At 43.7% G+C, this 17083-nt stretch overlaps 1 protein-coding gene across 1 annotated transcript; it reads left to right on the top strand.

Annotated features, from left to right (window-relative positions):
- Positions 1 to 594: 594 nt before the first annotated feature.
- Positions 595 to 17083, top strand: SLC26A3 (solute carrier family 26 member 3). The gene is made up of 20 exons (XM_049814523.1): positions 595 to 725; positions 1526 to 1665; positions 1778 to 1888; positions 1976 to 2133; positions 2905 to 3069; positions 3778 to 3930; positions 4724 to 4806; positions 6125 to 6272; positions 6404 to 6517; positions 6631 to 6708; positions 7135 to 7230; positions 8233 to 8339; positions 8607 to 8676; positions 8762 to 8854; positions 10214 to 10309; positions 10972 to 11205; positions 12871 to 12925; positions 13434 to 13579; positions 14396 to 14461; positions 17078 to 17083. The coding sequence occupies exons 1-20, from the start codon at positions 595 to 597 to the stop codon at positions 17081 to 17083; spliced, it is 2250 nt and encodes a 749-aa protein (XP_049670480.1).

Below are 17083 nucleotides of genomic sequence, written 5' to 3'. Positions count from 1 at the left end.
AGTACCGTGCTTTTTTACTGCTGAGCTTAACCTCCTTGTCATGCAGACCCAAGCTGAAAGATTCAGCCCTGTCTCTGAGTCCAAGAGAGGACGGCTGAGCCCTGCCTTGGGTCTGCCTTTCTCCTCACCTGTCTGTGGGTTTTAGCGAGCTCCCAGCACTCCCAGCGCTGCCACAAAGAGAAACAGCTTGGGATCCGCTTGTTTGTTCTTTCAGAAATTAGTCTCCCTTGAGGGAGGTAGTTTTTGGTTGTAGATGGCTGACTTGGTGATAAATTAACTCGAAATCCATCTTGTCCACTTTTTGGCTGCATCTTTAGAAATAAATGCTTCATGCGCCAGCAAAACACTGCCTTGCAGTGGGGGGAGGAGGAGGCCAGGAGATCACCTTGGCAAAGTGAGGCAGGTGTTTCAACAATCTTTCTTTTGATCTTCAAAGGTGGTAACGCTCAGTTTGGAGTTCACTCATCTATGCTACGGCTGCCCGCCCGACAGTACATAAGGAGCTAACCCTGTTCTTCATTTCAGGTTTTTAAGTGACTAAGGCCAGAGAGAAGCACACACAAGTTGCCATCCTCGCCTGACATTTCAGGAGAAATGGTTGAACCTGTAGGCAACCACTATATTGTAGCCAGACCTGTGTACTCGGAGAATTTGTTCAATGAAGAGCATGAGAAATTGCACAGATACCATAAAACCTTTTGGGATCATCTGAAACTATATTTCTGGTAAGGAGATTTTTCATTTTTTTTAAAATATGGATCTAAGAAACAGCCCGAACTGCTGCTCTTGGACAGCATGAACTCCATCCTGATAAATTCCACCTCAGATTCCAACAGAGCAAATGAAAACTCATTAACCAAATGCAATGTCAGATTTTTCTGAAGAATTTTAGCTGCTATTACCCTTAAAATTCTTCCTACAGTTGTAGCCCAGACAGCTTCTCTTTTCCTGGGCACTTGGCAGCACAGACTCCAGGAAGACCTTATTGCAGCCTTTCAATACTTAAAGGGGGCTTATAAGAAGGATGGGAACAGATTTTTTTAATAGGGCCTGTAGTGATAGGACAAGGGGCAATGGCTTTAAACTGAAAGAGGGTAGGTTTAGATTAGATGTAAGGAAGAAGTTCTTCACTGTGAGGGTGGTGAGGCACTGGCACAGGTTGCCCAGAGAAGCTGTGGATGCTCCATCCCTGGAAGTGTTCAAGAGCAGGTTGGATGGGGCTTGGAGCAACCTGGTCGAGTGGAAGGTGTTGGGGGGTTGGAACTAGTAGATGATCTTTAAAGGCACCTTCCAACCCAAACCATTCTATGATTCTATGATTATTTTGGTTGGAAGGGACCTCTGGGGGCTCGAGGGTCCTCCTTGAAGCACAGCTGGCAGAGCAGGTTGATCAGGGCTGTGTCTGGGTGAGATTTTGACCTCTGGCAGCCTGGACCTGAATCCTTCCCCCTTCGTTTTCCCTCCAAAGACAGGCCGCAACTCAGCCGAGCTGTCCACCGAGCTCTGTCCTCTTGTGTCTTTACAGCTGCTCCCCACAAAGGGTCAAAAAAATTGCTTTGGGTTTGTTTCCCATCGTCTCGTGGCTGCCAGCGTACCGCTTCAGGGAGTGGATCCTGAGTGACATTGTCTCCGGCATCAACACGGGGCTGGTGGCCGTCCTGCAAGGTACCTCCAGGAACCGCGTGCTCTGACACAGCCTGCTAGGCCAGGTGCCAAGGGACTGCGGGCTTCAGCCTGTAACACGCTTGTCACCTTCCCCGGGCCTCTGTCCTCACAGGTCTCGCCTTTGCATTGCTGGTGAACGTGCCACCCGGCTATGGACTCTATGCGGCATTTTTCCCTGTCCTGGTCTATTTTATCTTTGGCACATCCAGACATATCTCAGTGGGTAAGTTCAGGCACACCTGCCCTCCTTACTGGTGAAGAAGTACGTGCTGTCCCTTCGGGTCTCTAACGAACACCTTGTACTGCTCAGGTCCCTTCCCCGTCCTGAGCCTGATGGTGGGAGGAGCTGTTGTCAGGCTGGTCCCCGATGACAGCGCTGGAAATGGCACTTCCACAAATATCTCAGCAATAAATGAAGAGAGGGTGATGGTGGCTGCATCTGTAACCTTCCTTTCTGGGGTTTTTCAGGTTGGTAAACATATATGTGTGTGCCCGCACACATGTATATGCACGTACATGAATAGATGGATGGTGGACTGCCCTTCCCCTTTGTTTTCCCCTGGTGTAGTCACCAAAGTAATTCTCTTCCCTTTCCCATGCAACTGACCTTGGCTCACGGATTAGGAGACATCCACCTCCCTCCAGTGGTCAGCCACTGATTCATGCTGTAAAATCCCTTGTTTTGCCCAGACCTGAGCCCACAGCCCACACAGGTGCACCTCATCTACAGCAAAAAACTGTCTGCTGGATAGGAAAAAAATAGTTGTGAGAGTGATGTGAATGATGCAGATGCAGCAAGGGGAATAAAACTCTATCTCATAATAGTAAAGTATTTGGATTTGTCTTTAAAAAAAACCCAACAATAATTTCTCCTTCCTTCCTAATAGGAAATTCCTATAGTTCCTTCCTTCCTAACATATTAGTATCTTTGTGCTTCATGAAACACTGGTACCATGTAAAAATATGGTTACTGAAAACCCTGAGACTAGGGAGGTTTATTTTAGCTATAAAATAAAATGAATAGTTTTTAACTGCTCTAGCAATTACTCTTACTAGTCTTATGCCCTTGTTGCTAAGTCTCAACTTTTATTGCAAGTCTGGTGACAGTATTTTCCTTAATCCCTAGATGTATGGGATTAAGTTAAAATCTTTTTTCCCATTAATACGGTTCTCTTTGTTACAGAGATTGCTTAAAAGCACGAATGAATCACACTGATGTATGGTCATTTTGCATTTCAGTTGCTTCTGGGAATTCTTCAGTTTGGATTTATTGTTATTTATCTGTCACAATCATTAATCAGCGGTTTCACAACTGCAGCGGCTATCCATGTTGTGGTATCTCAGCTGAAATTCATGCTTCAACTACCTGTCCCTGGATTTAATAAACCATTTGGCATCATCTATGTAAGTGCTAAGTGTTCGCTATTTGATAACCTATTGAAACCTGTGATGTATATCTGACCGTATATCACAAGGCAGTAAGAACAGAACTCAGCATAAAAACAGCCAACCAGGAGGAAATGCAAGAGAAAAATATAAGAAATGTGTTATTAGTATATGACCAATCTTTAAATTTATTACCAAACACCAAGTTACACCTTGTTGGGCTAATTAGATAATATTTTCTATTGTGTGTTGGCATATTTTAATTAAGCACTCAACTTTGCCTCAAGCATTTAATTATTAATTTTTACTGGACTGATATTATATATATTTAATTTGGATATGACTCCGTGAGGGCTGTTGGATGAGAATGGAAGAAGGAGAAGGACGGGGAAGAAGGAGCAGAGAGAGGCACCTGCTCAGTAATTCCCATTGCTCACATTTCCTATCGCACACACACCCATGTTGCTCTGACCCTCCCCAAAGGGGGAGCCAGGGGGAGAGGGCTGAGGGCCAGTGGAAGGGGTCTTTCATGGATGCTTTCATCATTTGGATGATGCACATGCACATTCATTGAGGCTTGCAACCCATACCATGCCACAGGGAATAAATCCCAACCATCGTAATCCTTAGAGCAATTCCAATGCAGGCCCTTCTGGAAGGGATAGTGCTACTGTGCTAGGGCACTACTATTTCTAAGGCACCGCATGTTTCTTTCCGATTTTGCAGACTCTGGAGAGCGTTTTCAGCCAGATCACAAAAACAAACATTGCTGACCTTGTCACATCCATTGTTGTCTTGCTTATCGTGTTCGTGGTGAAAGAAATGAACGATCGATACAAAGCAAAGTTACCAACTCCCATCCCAATCGAACTCCTTGTGGTAACAGTTACTTTTCTTTGATTTTGCAATTGCTCCATCACTGTAGTGACACAGGAAGCAGTTTTAACTATTTCTTCTCCTGTTCTGCATTAAAGGATGGTTTATCATTTTACCCGTAAGGAAAAATTGACAGTGTTCATGAGCTATTGTGAGATGTTTTACCTCTACTAGATGTTTTACCTCTTCTTAGCTGTTCTTAGCTGAGTATATCTGTAGTGAGTAAGGTGCTATAAACTATGAATTTTTTTCCTGGGACAAAATTGGCTCTGACACCAGCCAGCTGCAGTCCCACAGCTGGGGCACCTCTGCACCACACCTGCAAGGAGCCAGTGAAGTCCCGGTCATCCATGGCCAAGCACAAAACAGTTTTGCCATCCAGCAGCAGAGGGTTTTCCCCACCCTGAGTAGCAGTGGGGTGGAGGAAAACTCGCACTGGCAGCAGGCTCCTGAAGTCCTGGAGGATGTTGCTATAGATGCAAGTAGTGCTTGTTTTCCCCCAGAGTTATTACAGCATCTTGTTAGAAAACACGTAGTTTACTGGATGGGATGTTCTCTGTTGTTAGTGAGATAGTCTCATACATACTCTGTGTGATCTATGAATGTAAACCCATACCTGTAAGGTGGTTCAGGCATAACATCTGAACAGTAAAGGGATGTGCAGACTTGGGGCATAATTCTGCTGCTAGTGATGAGACTGGAGGGCATGTGGGAGAGGGAAGGTAATGGGTTTTAATAGTTTCTTCACACTCTTGCTTGAATGTGCCTAATGGAGGTGGGGTTTATTATCTTTCAGACAGTCTTAGCAGCACTGATTTCCTATTTCATTAACTTTGAAGAAAAATTTAATGTAGCTGTTGTCGGAAAACTAGAGGAAGGGTAAGTGATTTACTTAAAATTCACCAGTGGAGCAAAATGTTCTCTTTACCTTGCCAGTGTTAAATCAGTTCATCTATGTTTCTGATTAAAATAATCTGCTTCATCTTCTTTCAGTAGGTAAATAAACATTTTGCTCTCAACAATATCAGGACACACTTTTAATAGGTAAAAGTTACTCACTAAAGCACATCTCCTACTCCACAAAGAGTACACTGTGACTTGAAATAATTGCATGCTTCATTTTCCAAGACAGTTGTTGAGCAGGAGGTTGGTGTTTGTCCCTTACTGAGCTACTCACTCCTGAACCCCTCCATTTCTCTCAAAGTCCACGCATGGTTCAGCAGCCACCACCAGCCCTGGGAAGCCATGAGGACGCTGCACATCTCTCCTGCCTGGTCCCATGACCCTCCGCCAGCATCTCTGCAGGCACTATTATCCTTCGCAGGCCTCAACGTCTGCTCATATCCATATAGAGAGTATATACCCACATATAGAGTATATATCCATATATAAAGTACATCCAGCTATGACAGATTTTGGCATAGAGAATTAATAGGCACACATTAAGTTAAAAAGAGGGAGGAAGACATTTTCTAGGACAGCAGACTGCAGCCATTTACTCACTGGGGCACGCTCGATTGCCTTTTGTAGCCCCAGGGGCGTTAGTGAATGAAGTTTCCAGAGGAATGGCTATTTCTACTCAAGAGTCTCCACTCTTCAGATTTCAGTTCACTGGAAAAAAAAAGAAAGGAGGGGGGGGGGGGGGAAGAAAAGCCCAGAGAGGAATTCTCCCCAGGATCTGCAAAAGACCCTGATCAAAGAAGCAGGAAATGGTAAAGCTAAAGCATCTAGCAGATAGATATCCTGAAAGACTAGTCAACATTACCTGACTTAGTAAATATTTGTTTAGCTGTCTAACAAATTCAATGAATCACACAGGGATTTTTTTTTTGTGTCGTAATTAAGTGAAATCCTTCTGTGCACAAATTGCCTGTGCAAGGGCCTCAGTGCCATGTCAGATCTTACATCCATGCGTAACTAGAAGGCAGAACTGTGCATGCACCTCAGACAAAAAACGCTGCAGCTGGTCCTGGCCAAGTAAATGAGAACCTGCTGAAACACAAACTGAGCTGAGTGCAGGTAAACAGAGTCCCTGTCCTGATTAAAGATTCCCCAAAGTTTTATAGGGTTCAGACCTGCAATTCTGTGTTGCATCTTTTCAAAGTGCTTGTTATGAGCTGGACCACTGCTTGCTTGCTTGCTTGACAACTTGTCTCCTTAGGCATATCCTTAATGAGTTGAGTTTTTTGTCTTTCAGATTTCAAGCACCTGTTGCACCTGATGTAGGCGTCCTCCAAAAGTGTATCGGCGACAGCATTTCCATTGCAATCGTTGGGTTTGCAGTAGCCTTCTCTGTGGCTAAAGTGTATTCCATCAAACATGACTACCCAGTAGATGGCAACCAGGTAGGCATGTAACATAGAAATCAATACAGTGTATTTGTCAGTGGGAAATAATTCATTTTAGGAATGCTTTGCCTCGTAAATAACTGTCATGAACCACCTTTTAAGAACAATCTCTTTTGTTTTTATTTCAGGAACTAATTGCTTTTGGGCTGAGTAATATAGTTGGTGGATCATTCAAAGGATTTGCCTCCAGCACTGCTCTGTCAAGATCTGGTGTGCAGGAGAGCACAGGAGGCAAAACACAGGTATAGAAGACAACAGACCATGATGGCATTTAATGCAAGAAAGCTCTCTTTTTTCCTAGCTGACCATAATGCCTGCAGGCACTTATTCATGGTGGAATTTTTCTCTGATGCAGATTGCTGGTCTTATCTCAGCTGTCATTGTCTTGATTGTGATCTTGGCCATTGGGTTTCTCCTGGCACCATTACAGAAGGTATTCACTGGTTTCACCTAGCATTTATTCCTGCTTGTCAAAGACAGGGCTTCTCTAGGAGTCACTGGGACTGTTTGTAGGCTTCACTGAGAGCCAAACAGGGTTTTGCAAACTTGGTTCTTCTTCCCAGATCATCACAGACAGGACCACTACCTCTGGTCCCTCAAAGGGAATGCAAGTGCCCAAACACCAAACACCACAGCACCAGCTTTTAGGTGCCAAAAATAAGTGGGATTTGCAGCCTCAAGTCAGACACCTGTGCTGCACCACAGCTAGGGAGGTTCCAGCAGCAGCAAAACACCGAGAGGAGCTTTGCTGGCCTTTCAGCTGTGCTTTGGCCCCATTTGTATGATCTTTTAAGTCTTAATGTTCAACATTTGCTTTGCTTGCTTTAAAATTCAGCATATATTTTGGTCTTTTTAACAGTCAGTCCTTGCATCTTTGGCTCTTGGCAACTTGAAGGGAATGCTTATGCAGTTCAAGGAAGTAGGCATCCTGTGGAGAAAGGACAAGTATGACTGTGTAAGTTGAGTCCCATAAGCATTCAGGAATGAAGCACTCTGGAAAAGTCATCTATTATGCAAATTGGCTTACAGGTTATCTTTTTTCCTAACCTGCCTTACTTCACTGAATGGAAAGTACAATAGTGGCATGTTTTTTTTACTTGTATACCCTTTGCTCCTGTTTTTCATTTTGTCCCACCTATTTTGAGTCGATTCTCTCTCCTAACTTCATTTTCATCTATTTCATCAAAATTATTAAAATACAGTTAATTATATAAAGTCAAATATAGAAGGCAGTTACAGAAAATGTCTAAATACCTACTGCATTGGTTATGCATTCAGGGACACTTTTTCACACTCACACAGCATGTTAGATGGAAGTTACACAGCAAAAAACAAGTGACGACCATGGCTTGAAGGGTTTACTCCAAACGGTAAAGCTTGTGGCTGGAGGGCAGGACTGGTTACCTCTAACACCCAGAAAATCTAGGCTCTTACCTTTCTCATCAGCCAGTTCCTTGTGTTCCCAAATCGTTCCAGGCCTCAGGTTTCCCAGCTACCAAACAGTTATTTACCACATGAAAATGCTTTGAGCTCTGTGGCTAAAAAATATTCAGTATTATCTAGTTATTAATGCTTATCAGTCACTTACATTCACAGCACCTACATTTGCACATTTACGACCCTCAGCTTTACCAGGATCCTGATTTACTTGTAACCTTGCCTTTCTGCTGGATTTTTATTGAGCATTTAGTGAATCACCTATAGAAGATCCACACCTCTATTACTTTAAGCCTTTATTGTATAGAAATTGTCATCCCTAGAAACGGTCCCTGGTGCTAGTTGGTGAGTCTGGCCCTGTTTTACAAAAAAACCAACAACCTAGGAAATATGAAACCCCTCACCAAAGGCAGACAGACAGCCTGGACCAGATCTGAGATCTGTTGCTGCTCCCATCCTGGGCTCACAACCCAGGTCCTTGACATGCTCATAACCGCTGCCATCCACCTGCTTGTTACAGGTCATATGGGTGGTGACTTTCTTAGCTGCCATTTTTCTTGGTCTGGATATTGGGCTAGCAACTGCCGTGGCGTTCCAGCTGCTGACCGTGGTGATCCGCTCCCAGATGTAAGTACTTGTTGGATGCAATTATAAGATATCTCAGGGCCTCCTGTTATAATTAAGTCCCCCCCCGTACAGACAAGGCCAACAACCCCATGCCTTGGTCTGTCCAGCAACCGTGTATGGAAAAATAATTTACAGGGGTAAACCCTTGGATGTGGGGTCCCACTTCAGTCTACCAGCACAGCTGAGGTTGCCTTCTCTGATCCTTCCCTTCCGCCAGGTTCAGTATGGGGTACAAATAATTGTGTGTGTGTGTGTGTTCGTTCACAGTCCAAGCTGCACTGTTTTGGCTAATGTTGGGAGAAGTAACATCTACAGGAACAGGAAGGATTACACCGATGTAAGAAAACTCATGTTTCTTTTATTATCTGCTGCATTTGTGTTTCTATAGCAGACGTTACTAACACTTTTGCTTCATTGCACAGATCTACGAGCCAGAGGGAGTGAAGATTTTCAGATGCTCATCTCCTATCTTCTTTGCTAATATTGAATTCTTCAGAGAGAAACTCATCACTGCTGTAAGTGTCTGGGGCTGTCGTTCTGAACATATGCATTGCATGACACATTAAGGTGAATACAGTTTCCCAATAATTACTATATATGCAGTCAGTCCACAGTTCAAAGATGAATTTTTCATTAATTATTCAAATATTGTTGCCACTCCTATAATCCCACATGTACATACACACGTCTGAGAAAGAGAACAGCCTGACTCATGCTGAACTTATACCATAACAATGTATATACACATTTTAAGTCCTTTAGAAGAAAGCAGTGCAAACATAGAGAATATAAAGGGACATTATTTTATTTTATTAGCATTTATATTACTTACACCCAATAAATGCTAGTTTACTCGTCTTGCCCCAAAGAACATAACCACAACATTCAGAAGAAAAGCTGAATGAAATCACATCAATCAAAGAGATCTTAATGTCTTCCATGACAAGCTGGGTGAAGGCAGCTGGTCTTTCCGCAACCAGCAGAGACCCAGGACCCCTGAGCCCTCACCGTGCCAGAGAGGCCTGCCAGCCCCAGACTGAACCAAATTTGCCCCCATAACCTCCCCTTCCTGCTGCTTTTAGTGGGGAGTTGATAAGTAGTGGCTACCCTGAGCACTGGTAATGAGCAGTTCATTCTTCACACCAGGGACTGAAACTGGCAGAGGAACTAGGGAATCTGTCATGTTTGGGTTTCCATGTGCTTGGCTTTCACCTCAGAAGAGCCTGAAGGGTTTTTTCTGTGAGTGCAGATGCTCACACCACTCTCTTTACAAATACGGGTACTTCTGACGCCTCTCTCCTCCACCCGCTAGATAGATGAAACAGAAGACTTGCAGGAATTTAGTATTTTCGTAACCCTTATTAGCCTAATTTACCTGCCATCTAATTTTGTTAAAAATAGCTAAGAGGTTCAAGAGACATACGCAGCCAACGTGATCAACTTTGGTTTTCTTCTTCAAGGAAACGAAACGATGTGTATACAACCCACACTGCAGTCAGGTGGCACCAAGCAGATACAACCTGTGAGCTCTCTAATCTCAGTCACCTGGGTGGCTGTCTCATAATGAAGATGAAGAGGACACGCTCTGGGCTAGCCAGCACTGTACCAGCTTGCTGGAGTTACTGGCCTGTCACTGCTATAATGCTGTCCATGCTGGTGTCCTAAAGCTAGTAGAGATGGGCCTGCCTGGTTTGTAGTCACACCCGTAGACATCTTTCAAACCAAGAAAAAGAGCCCTTGCTTGAACTGATAGGCAACATCAAGTCCAAACTATGCTCATCATGACTGTAAAGAAAACCTGCATGAGATACTGTTTCCTTCCACTGGTGTCACTGGTTGGATTTTTTTAATTATTCAAAGTGATGTTTCTGCAGGTTGGCTTCAACCCACTGAGAGTCCTGAGGAAACGCAATAAAGCTCTGAGGAAGATCAGAAAGATGCTGAAGAAAGGAGAGCTGCAAGTGACACCCGTATGTAAGGCAACTCCATCTGGGAGGGATTAAGCAACCAGCTCCCGGGCTTGACACGGCAGAGAAGTGCCTCACAGTCTCCTGTCCTAATTAGACATACTATTCCCCAAGTTGCAATTTCATGACATAAACACATTTCAAAAATAAGATTTTAAATGGCTCTCACAATTAGAGACCTACAGCTTTACCATGGGCAGAGCTTGTATGTGTCCACTGAAGCTTTGTTTGGCATCAAATGGCAGTATCAGATCCCACAGAGGCAATGTTCATGCTGCATTAATGGTAGGATAAAGCTGGTTTCCTTCCAGCCCAAATCCTGCATGATTTTTCTTGACTTGTTCCAAAATCACTGAATCAAAGCGTAACTGACAATTGACTTCAGGGAAAAATAAAAAGCCATCATTAACTGATTGTGATGATTAAATGATTGTTGAAAGGAAAGCCCACATTTCCAGACTCCTCCAAACAAGGGAGAGAAAGAGGTTTTTCTAGTGTAAAGTGCAGGTGGGTCCTGCTCCAGCTCACAGGTACATCAGCTTTGCATTGCCACCACTCTTGCCCTTGTGTAAGATGCACTACTACCCTGGCTGGGTCTTAAAAAGAAGTACTAATTATGTATGTATTATATATATGTAATATATTACTTTTCTCTATCAACACAGAAAGGGTTGATTTGCATGGCTAACTATACACATGAGTCAGATGAAGAATTAGACAACAACAGGATAGAGGAGCTGGACCAGCCCACCAACATGACAGACTTGCCCATTCAGATCAACTGGGGTGCTGACCTCCCCCCCGGCATCATTGTGCCCCAGGTCAACATCCACAGCATCGTTCTGGATTTCTCATCAGTGTCCTTCCTCGATTTTTCTGCCATGAGAATCCTCCAAAAGGTAAAAGATAAACAGTGACCATATGAAAGAAAAACATATGCATGCAGTTACACTTGAGGGATAGGCTTGAGGGAAGGGATGGGACCTTGACAGGCTTGAGGAGTGGGACAATGTGAACCTCAGGAAGTTCAACAAGGCCCAGTGCAAGGTCCTGCACCTGCACCAGGCCAATCCCCAGTATCAATACAGGCTGGGGTATGAATTGAGAGCAGCCTTGAAGAGGTGGACTTGGGGGTACTGGTGGACAAAAAATTGGACATGAGCCGTCAATGTGTGCTTGCAGCCCAGAAAGCCAATCGTACCCTGGGCTGCATCAAAAGAACCACGGCCAGAAGGTCAAGGGAGGTGATTCTGCCCCTCTACTCCACTCTCATAAAACCCCACCTGGAGCACTGCGTTCAGCTCTAGGGCCCCAGCACAAGAAAGACATGCACCTTTTAAAGCTGGTCCAGAGGAGGGCCATGAAAATGATCAGAGGACTGGAACACCTCTCCTATCACAAAAGGCTTGAGAGAGTTGAGGTTGTTCTACCTGGAGAGGAGAAGGCTCTGGGGAGACCTTATTGCAGCCTCTCCATACTCAAAGGCAGCTTATAAGAAAGATGGAGCAAGAATTTTTACCAAGGCCTGTAGTGACAGGACAAGGGGCAATGGGTTTAAACTGAAAGAGGGTAGATTTAGATTAGACGTGAGGAAGAAATTCTTTACAATGAGGGTGGTGAGACACTGGAACGGGTTGCACAGAGTTGTTCTACCTCCCTGGAAGTGTTCAAGGCCAGGCTGGATGGGGCTTTGAGCAACCTGGTCTAGTGGAAGGTGTCCCTGCCCAGGGCAGGGGGGTTGGAACTAGGTGATCTTTAAAGGTCCTTTCCAACCCAAACCATTCTGTGATTCTAGCCTGCTTCTTAAAGGCATTCATATATGCACTGGAAAGTCAGTGGCAACCTTTGAGTTTATGTGAATTTTAATGTACATTTTCCATAGAAACTGTTTAGGAAATGGATTAAATAATCAATCTAAATTTTCTTGGAATTAGAGTGTTGGCTGTGGCACCCTTTCTTCACCTAGTAAGATTTTGGAAAGCTTTACAGAAATGTACATATGAAATACGGCTTTAAACACTGGGCTGGCAGTCAGAGCATTGGAGTTTCATTTCTGCTCCTGCTCTCACCTCCCCGGATGACCTTGAACAAAGCAATAAGAACAATATTTTCAAACAGTCATAGCTAAAATTAACTATGTAGAGCCACATAGGGTTTGTAAATGTATTTTCACAGGAACTAAACACCCACCATGTCAGTGGGACCTGTAGTTCCACTCAAATTCCCAGTTATAAAAAGCTCCCCAGAAGCTTTTGGGGCCTTAGTTTCACCATGTGTCAAGTAGGTGTAATAAAACCATACCATTTATGAAAGAATATCTTTTTCACCATGGGCTAAATGTATTTAATACTGCCCATTTTCAAAAGGATCGGTCATCCCTGTCTGCAGCCATGTGAGAGACCATCCTGCCTCTAGGTGCAGCAGAGTTTGAGTTTAGAGCTGCTTACTGTCATAGAGCTGAAATATATTAAAGTGGTTTGTATATTTGCTGTGGCTAATCACCATAATGGCTGTCATCTGCAAAAATAGCAGTATCTAAACGGTGCATCTTTCCGGTTTAACAGACTTTGAAAGAATTTGTCCGGATCAACATCGACATTTACATTGCAGGGGCACATGGTGAGTACTTCCCTTTCCATCAGCATCACCATGGATGCCTCATCCCACTGCCTTCCCCGTCCACCACTGAGCATAGCTGGGGAGGATCACCCCAGCTTTACCTTCCAGGCTTGGACAGCAAACAGATTGAGCTGAGCAGAGGTGCCATCCCTCCCATGTTGTCCCCACCAGGCTGGGACCATGCATGACAACTTGTTTTACCTATGGCCGCTGCTGTGCTGTACAGCTCTGGGCTACGAGACCAGCTATCGGGCAGCCTGGCTTAGGCATGAAATGAGAAACGAGGCTCAAATTACATTCTGCCTGCTAATGAGTAGGGCAGTACTGATGGGCTTTTCTATCCCACCCTCTCCACATCGGTAAAGAGGAACCCATCTGCTCTAATAAATAAAACAATGCAGTATATCATAAATCCCTGTGCTTGCTCCATGGACATGCTCAGGATACACTATGTTTTAATTGTCAAAGCCTGCAGGTCACTTTGTGCTTTGATTTTGTTCTCCCACAGAGGGCTTCCTGGACAAACTGGAGAGATGTGCATTTTTTGATGAGGAGATTAAGCCATCCATGTTTTTCCTTACCATTCATGATGCGGTTTTACACATTTTGCTGAAGAAGGACATAGCCAGCTCCCCCAAATTAAAACTTGCTGAGGTAACACTACAGTTTTCATCGTTTGCTACTTTAGTGCCTTTACACTACTCACAGGCACCCAGCAGTGCCCTGCATAGCTAGCTGTGTGCCCTCCACTGTCTCTACATTTAGAAAGTTGACGATTAAAACTCAGCTAGTCTTCAATAAATTTGGAGAGTTGAGTAGTCCCTGGCCCAGGTACCTGGCAAACCACTAGTGAAAGGAGTGAGTAATTCCCACTGGAGACTGGCCTGGCCTGGCCGTGGACTTCACTCAAAGTCACCTCCTTGGGAAGAGTGTGATAAGGGGGTGAAATCCCAGCACGTCCAAGTACCGGCCCATCCATCGTCAGTCCTCTGTCATCACCCATCTGGCAGGGGATTGCTGCATATGCTGCAGCGGCTCTTGCAACGCAGACTTGATGCTGCTTAAATGTAGGCTTCCCAGGCCTGCCTGCCTTCAAAAGGCATGCTGAAGTAGCGCAGATAAATTAGTACAGACAAATTCGGTGTTGGCCTATCTGGGAGCGTTCTTAAATCAAGAGTAAGAAAGGACCCACCTATGTTAAATCCATTTAAAAGTACCAAACCCAGAATGATACTCACTGGGAAACTGTAGACTCCCACTTAGCTGAACTGGCCCAGCTCTTCCACGTTGACCTGGAGACCTGGCAGGGGGCATAAAGGGCTGACAAGTGAGAGCTTCCTTCCTTCCAGGTCAACTTCCCAAGCACATTTCAGAGATTTAAAAGCAAGACCTTCTTCAGTTTGAAAAAGAAAAAAAGGAGAAAAAGCAGCAATCCGTTTCCTAACCCACCACTTCTTCTGTTCATTGCAGGAGAAGGGTAGCAGCAACAACTGTATCATCACCCTCAGCAATGGACTGCGCAGCCGGGAGAGCACGGTAAGGCTCCCGTCTCCAGCAGTGGCACTCCAACCGTAGGGAATGCAGCCCCAAAAGCCTCTCACGGGAACTGCTAGGTCAGATAACAAAAGCGTCTTCATCCCTGAACTCTTGTGTCAGCCAAGGGCAGAAAGCATTCAGACAGCTTATGGACGGGATTGGACTTAAGGTAAAGCCTTACAGGAGTAAGGGGTGTGGGGCTCTGCTCACATGCCTTGCCTTGCACACTGAGAGCCTGCAGGGGGAAGGTAGGTGAAGGCCATCTCACCAGGCTCTCACCTGGTCTCCTCGCCTGTCCACCGCGGTTCCCGCATGAGGAGCTCACCAGTAGCATGTCCACATGGCAGATGTCAGCATCAGTCCCATGTATCTAAACGTCACAGGCAGAAGGGGAGTCTGGAGCCAGGGGTGAAAAGGGACGCACACAGCCTTTCATCATGAAGAGAAGGGCAGTATCCAGCTCACGGCAAACCCATAAGGAAAAAATGTCAGACCACAGTCTTCCCACACAAATGCTTTAGAGGAGCAAATTCTTACGTATCACTCGCCAGAGGGCAACTATCCTGGCTGTTCCTTACAGAGGGTGACATTTATTTCCTTTTATTTCCTACAGATTCCAACAGAAACAAAATTTTAGTTTTAATTTTCCAAATACAATATTCTCCAGCAACACAACATAACTTACAGGAGTTGAATGTAGACGCAGCGATGAGCACGAAGACAGAAGGAAACATCCATATACCTTAAGAAGAATTTACTCCAGATGGTTATGTTCTAGGTTTTGGAATGGCCTTGTTAGTCTTTATGTGTCTTTGTACATATGGGAATGTATTTATGTACATACACGGAGGCAAAAATCACACAATTTTCATATTTCATACCTTGCTGACAGCCTACCTGCAGTTGAAGAAGCAGGTAATGTTAATCCTATTTGCAAATACTTGTACATATATCTATATTATTCTGACAGTTTGTAGACAAGCTGTACAGTTACTAGAGAATATATAAATATTTGAAATTTTGTAATTTATAACAGACTAATAGTTGGGAATGATATTTTATCTTCAGTTTGTATATAACTTGTATAAAGTTTTCCTTATGGTTTGTAAGATTCCTAGTAGACCGAGTTATTAAACTTGTTTTTGGCTCACTACCATGAGCATAGTGTACATAGTGACTGATGTATCTACTGTAAAACATGAAGATCGTTCAGGGAAGACACAGCATTTTCAGATCCAAACACGATTCATTGATTTGGATTGTGCTGATACATTATATCATCCTACTTATTTTTTAATGTTGACACCAGCAGCATTGTATTTCTGATGCATTATGCGATTTCCCCCTCCAGATACTAGTTATTTCTGCATTTAACTCTGTTGCTGTAATACTAACGTTGCTCTGGGCAGTCTACCCTCACGTAGATTGTAGCACGTATGCCTTGCTCTGTTGTGGGATAGTGTGGCGATGCAGATTTACTGGCTTATTCTTGAGACAGGCACCTCTGGAAACCTAGATACTGCTCTTCCACTGAGCACTGTTGCTGCTCAGTTAGAGCAATACCATGTACCACTTTCTAATATTTTACTCAAGAATAAGCTAAAAGGCAAATTTCACACCTGCTTTCTTTTTCGAGAGCTGACAGATAATAGTGTCAATTCATCACATATCCCGAGCCTACCTCTCCTCAGCACAGTGTAGATGCTCGGTAACTAAAAGGCATTTTACAGCCAGCAAGAGGGATAGAAAATACACAAGCCATGGAGCCTGGGCTGCTCAAGCCTACTCTCAAGCCTGGTTTTCACTTTGCAGCGCAGAAGAGATTGCCTGTGTGAAAGAGATACAAAAAATTCAGAATTATTTAGTTATTCAAGGTCTTGGGCCCAATGGAGAGAGCATCATAAGACACAAACCCATTTTGGTTTTTTTGTTTTGTTGGGGTTTTTTGTTTGTTTTTTGTTTTTCCCAATTTCAAACTAGGTTTCTATTAAGGAAAAAATATCTCTAAGCACTTCTTTACTGGAATGAAATGTCATTCACAATTCTCTATTCCTCATCCCTATGTTGAATGTAGACAGCTTTCTTTTCTCACTCTTCTTAAGAGAACACCTGCTCCCTTTTGCTTCCTAAGAAAATACCTGAAAGCTTCCCTGGTCCAGAAACGGCAAAGAACAAGTGCAGGAACTCTCATTAGTACTTATTTGATTTTATTAAGTGTAGGAAATAATTCACCATAAATTATCTTGGAGCTGTGTTCAAGCATTAGTTTTCACAAATAAAACTGAAGAAAACTCTTGTCAACTGACACATATTTACATCTATTTAAAATTACTTATTTTGGGGTTTTTTAAGCAGTTAAGCTGAAGTTCTTTTGTGAAACATTACTACATGAAAGTGGAAACATTCCTGCCCGCTTGCATACATTATGACTCTTTCCATTAATAGAAGTGTATTACAATCAGTCCTACCAGCACTCCAGAATCACTTATATTCTATTATCAAAATGAAAGATAAAAGTTTCAAGATGACTGAGCTAATTTGGAAGTTTCCTGCTGCTATTCCACCCACGCTCTTCCGGACATATGTTGGATTTTTTAATCTTTTAATCTCTTGTAGTCATGA

This window comes from Accipiter gentilis, chromosome 11 (assembly GCF_929443795.1).
Source record: "Accipiter gentilis chromosome 11, bAccGen1.1, whole genome shotgun sequence".
Lineage (NCBI taxonomy): Eukaryota > Metazoa > Chordata > Aves > Accipitriformes > Accipitridae > Astur > Astur gentilis.
The sequence above is the reverse complement of the archived record's forward strand: the minus strand, read 5'-3'. Positions and strand labels throughout refer to the sequence as shown.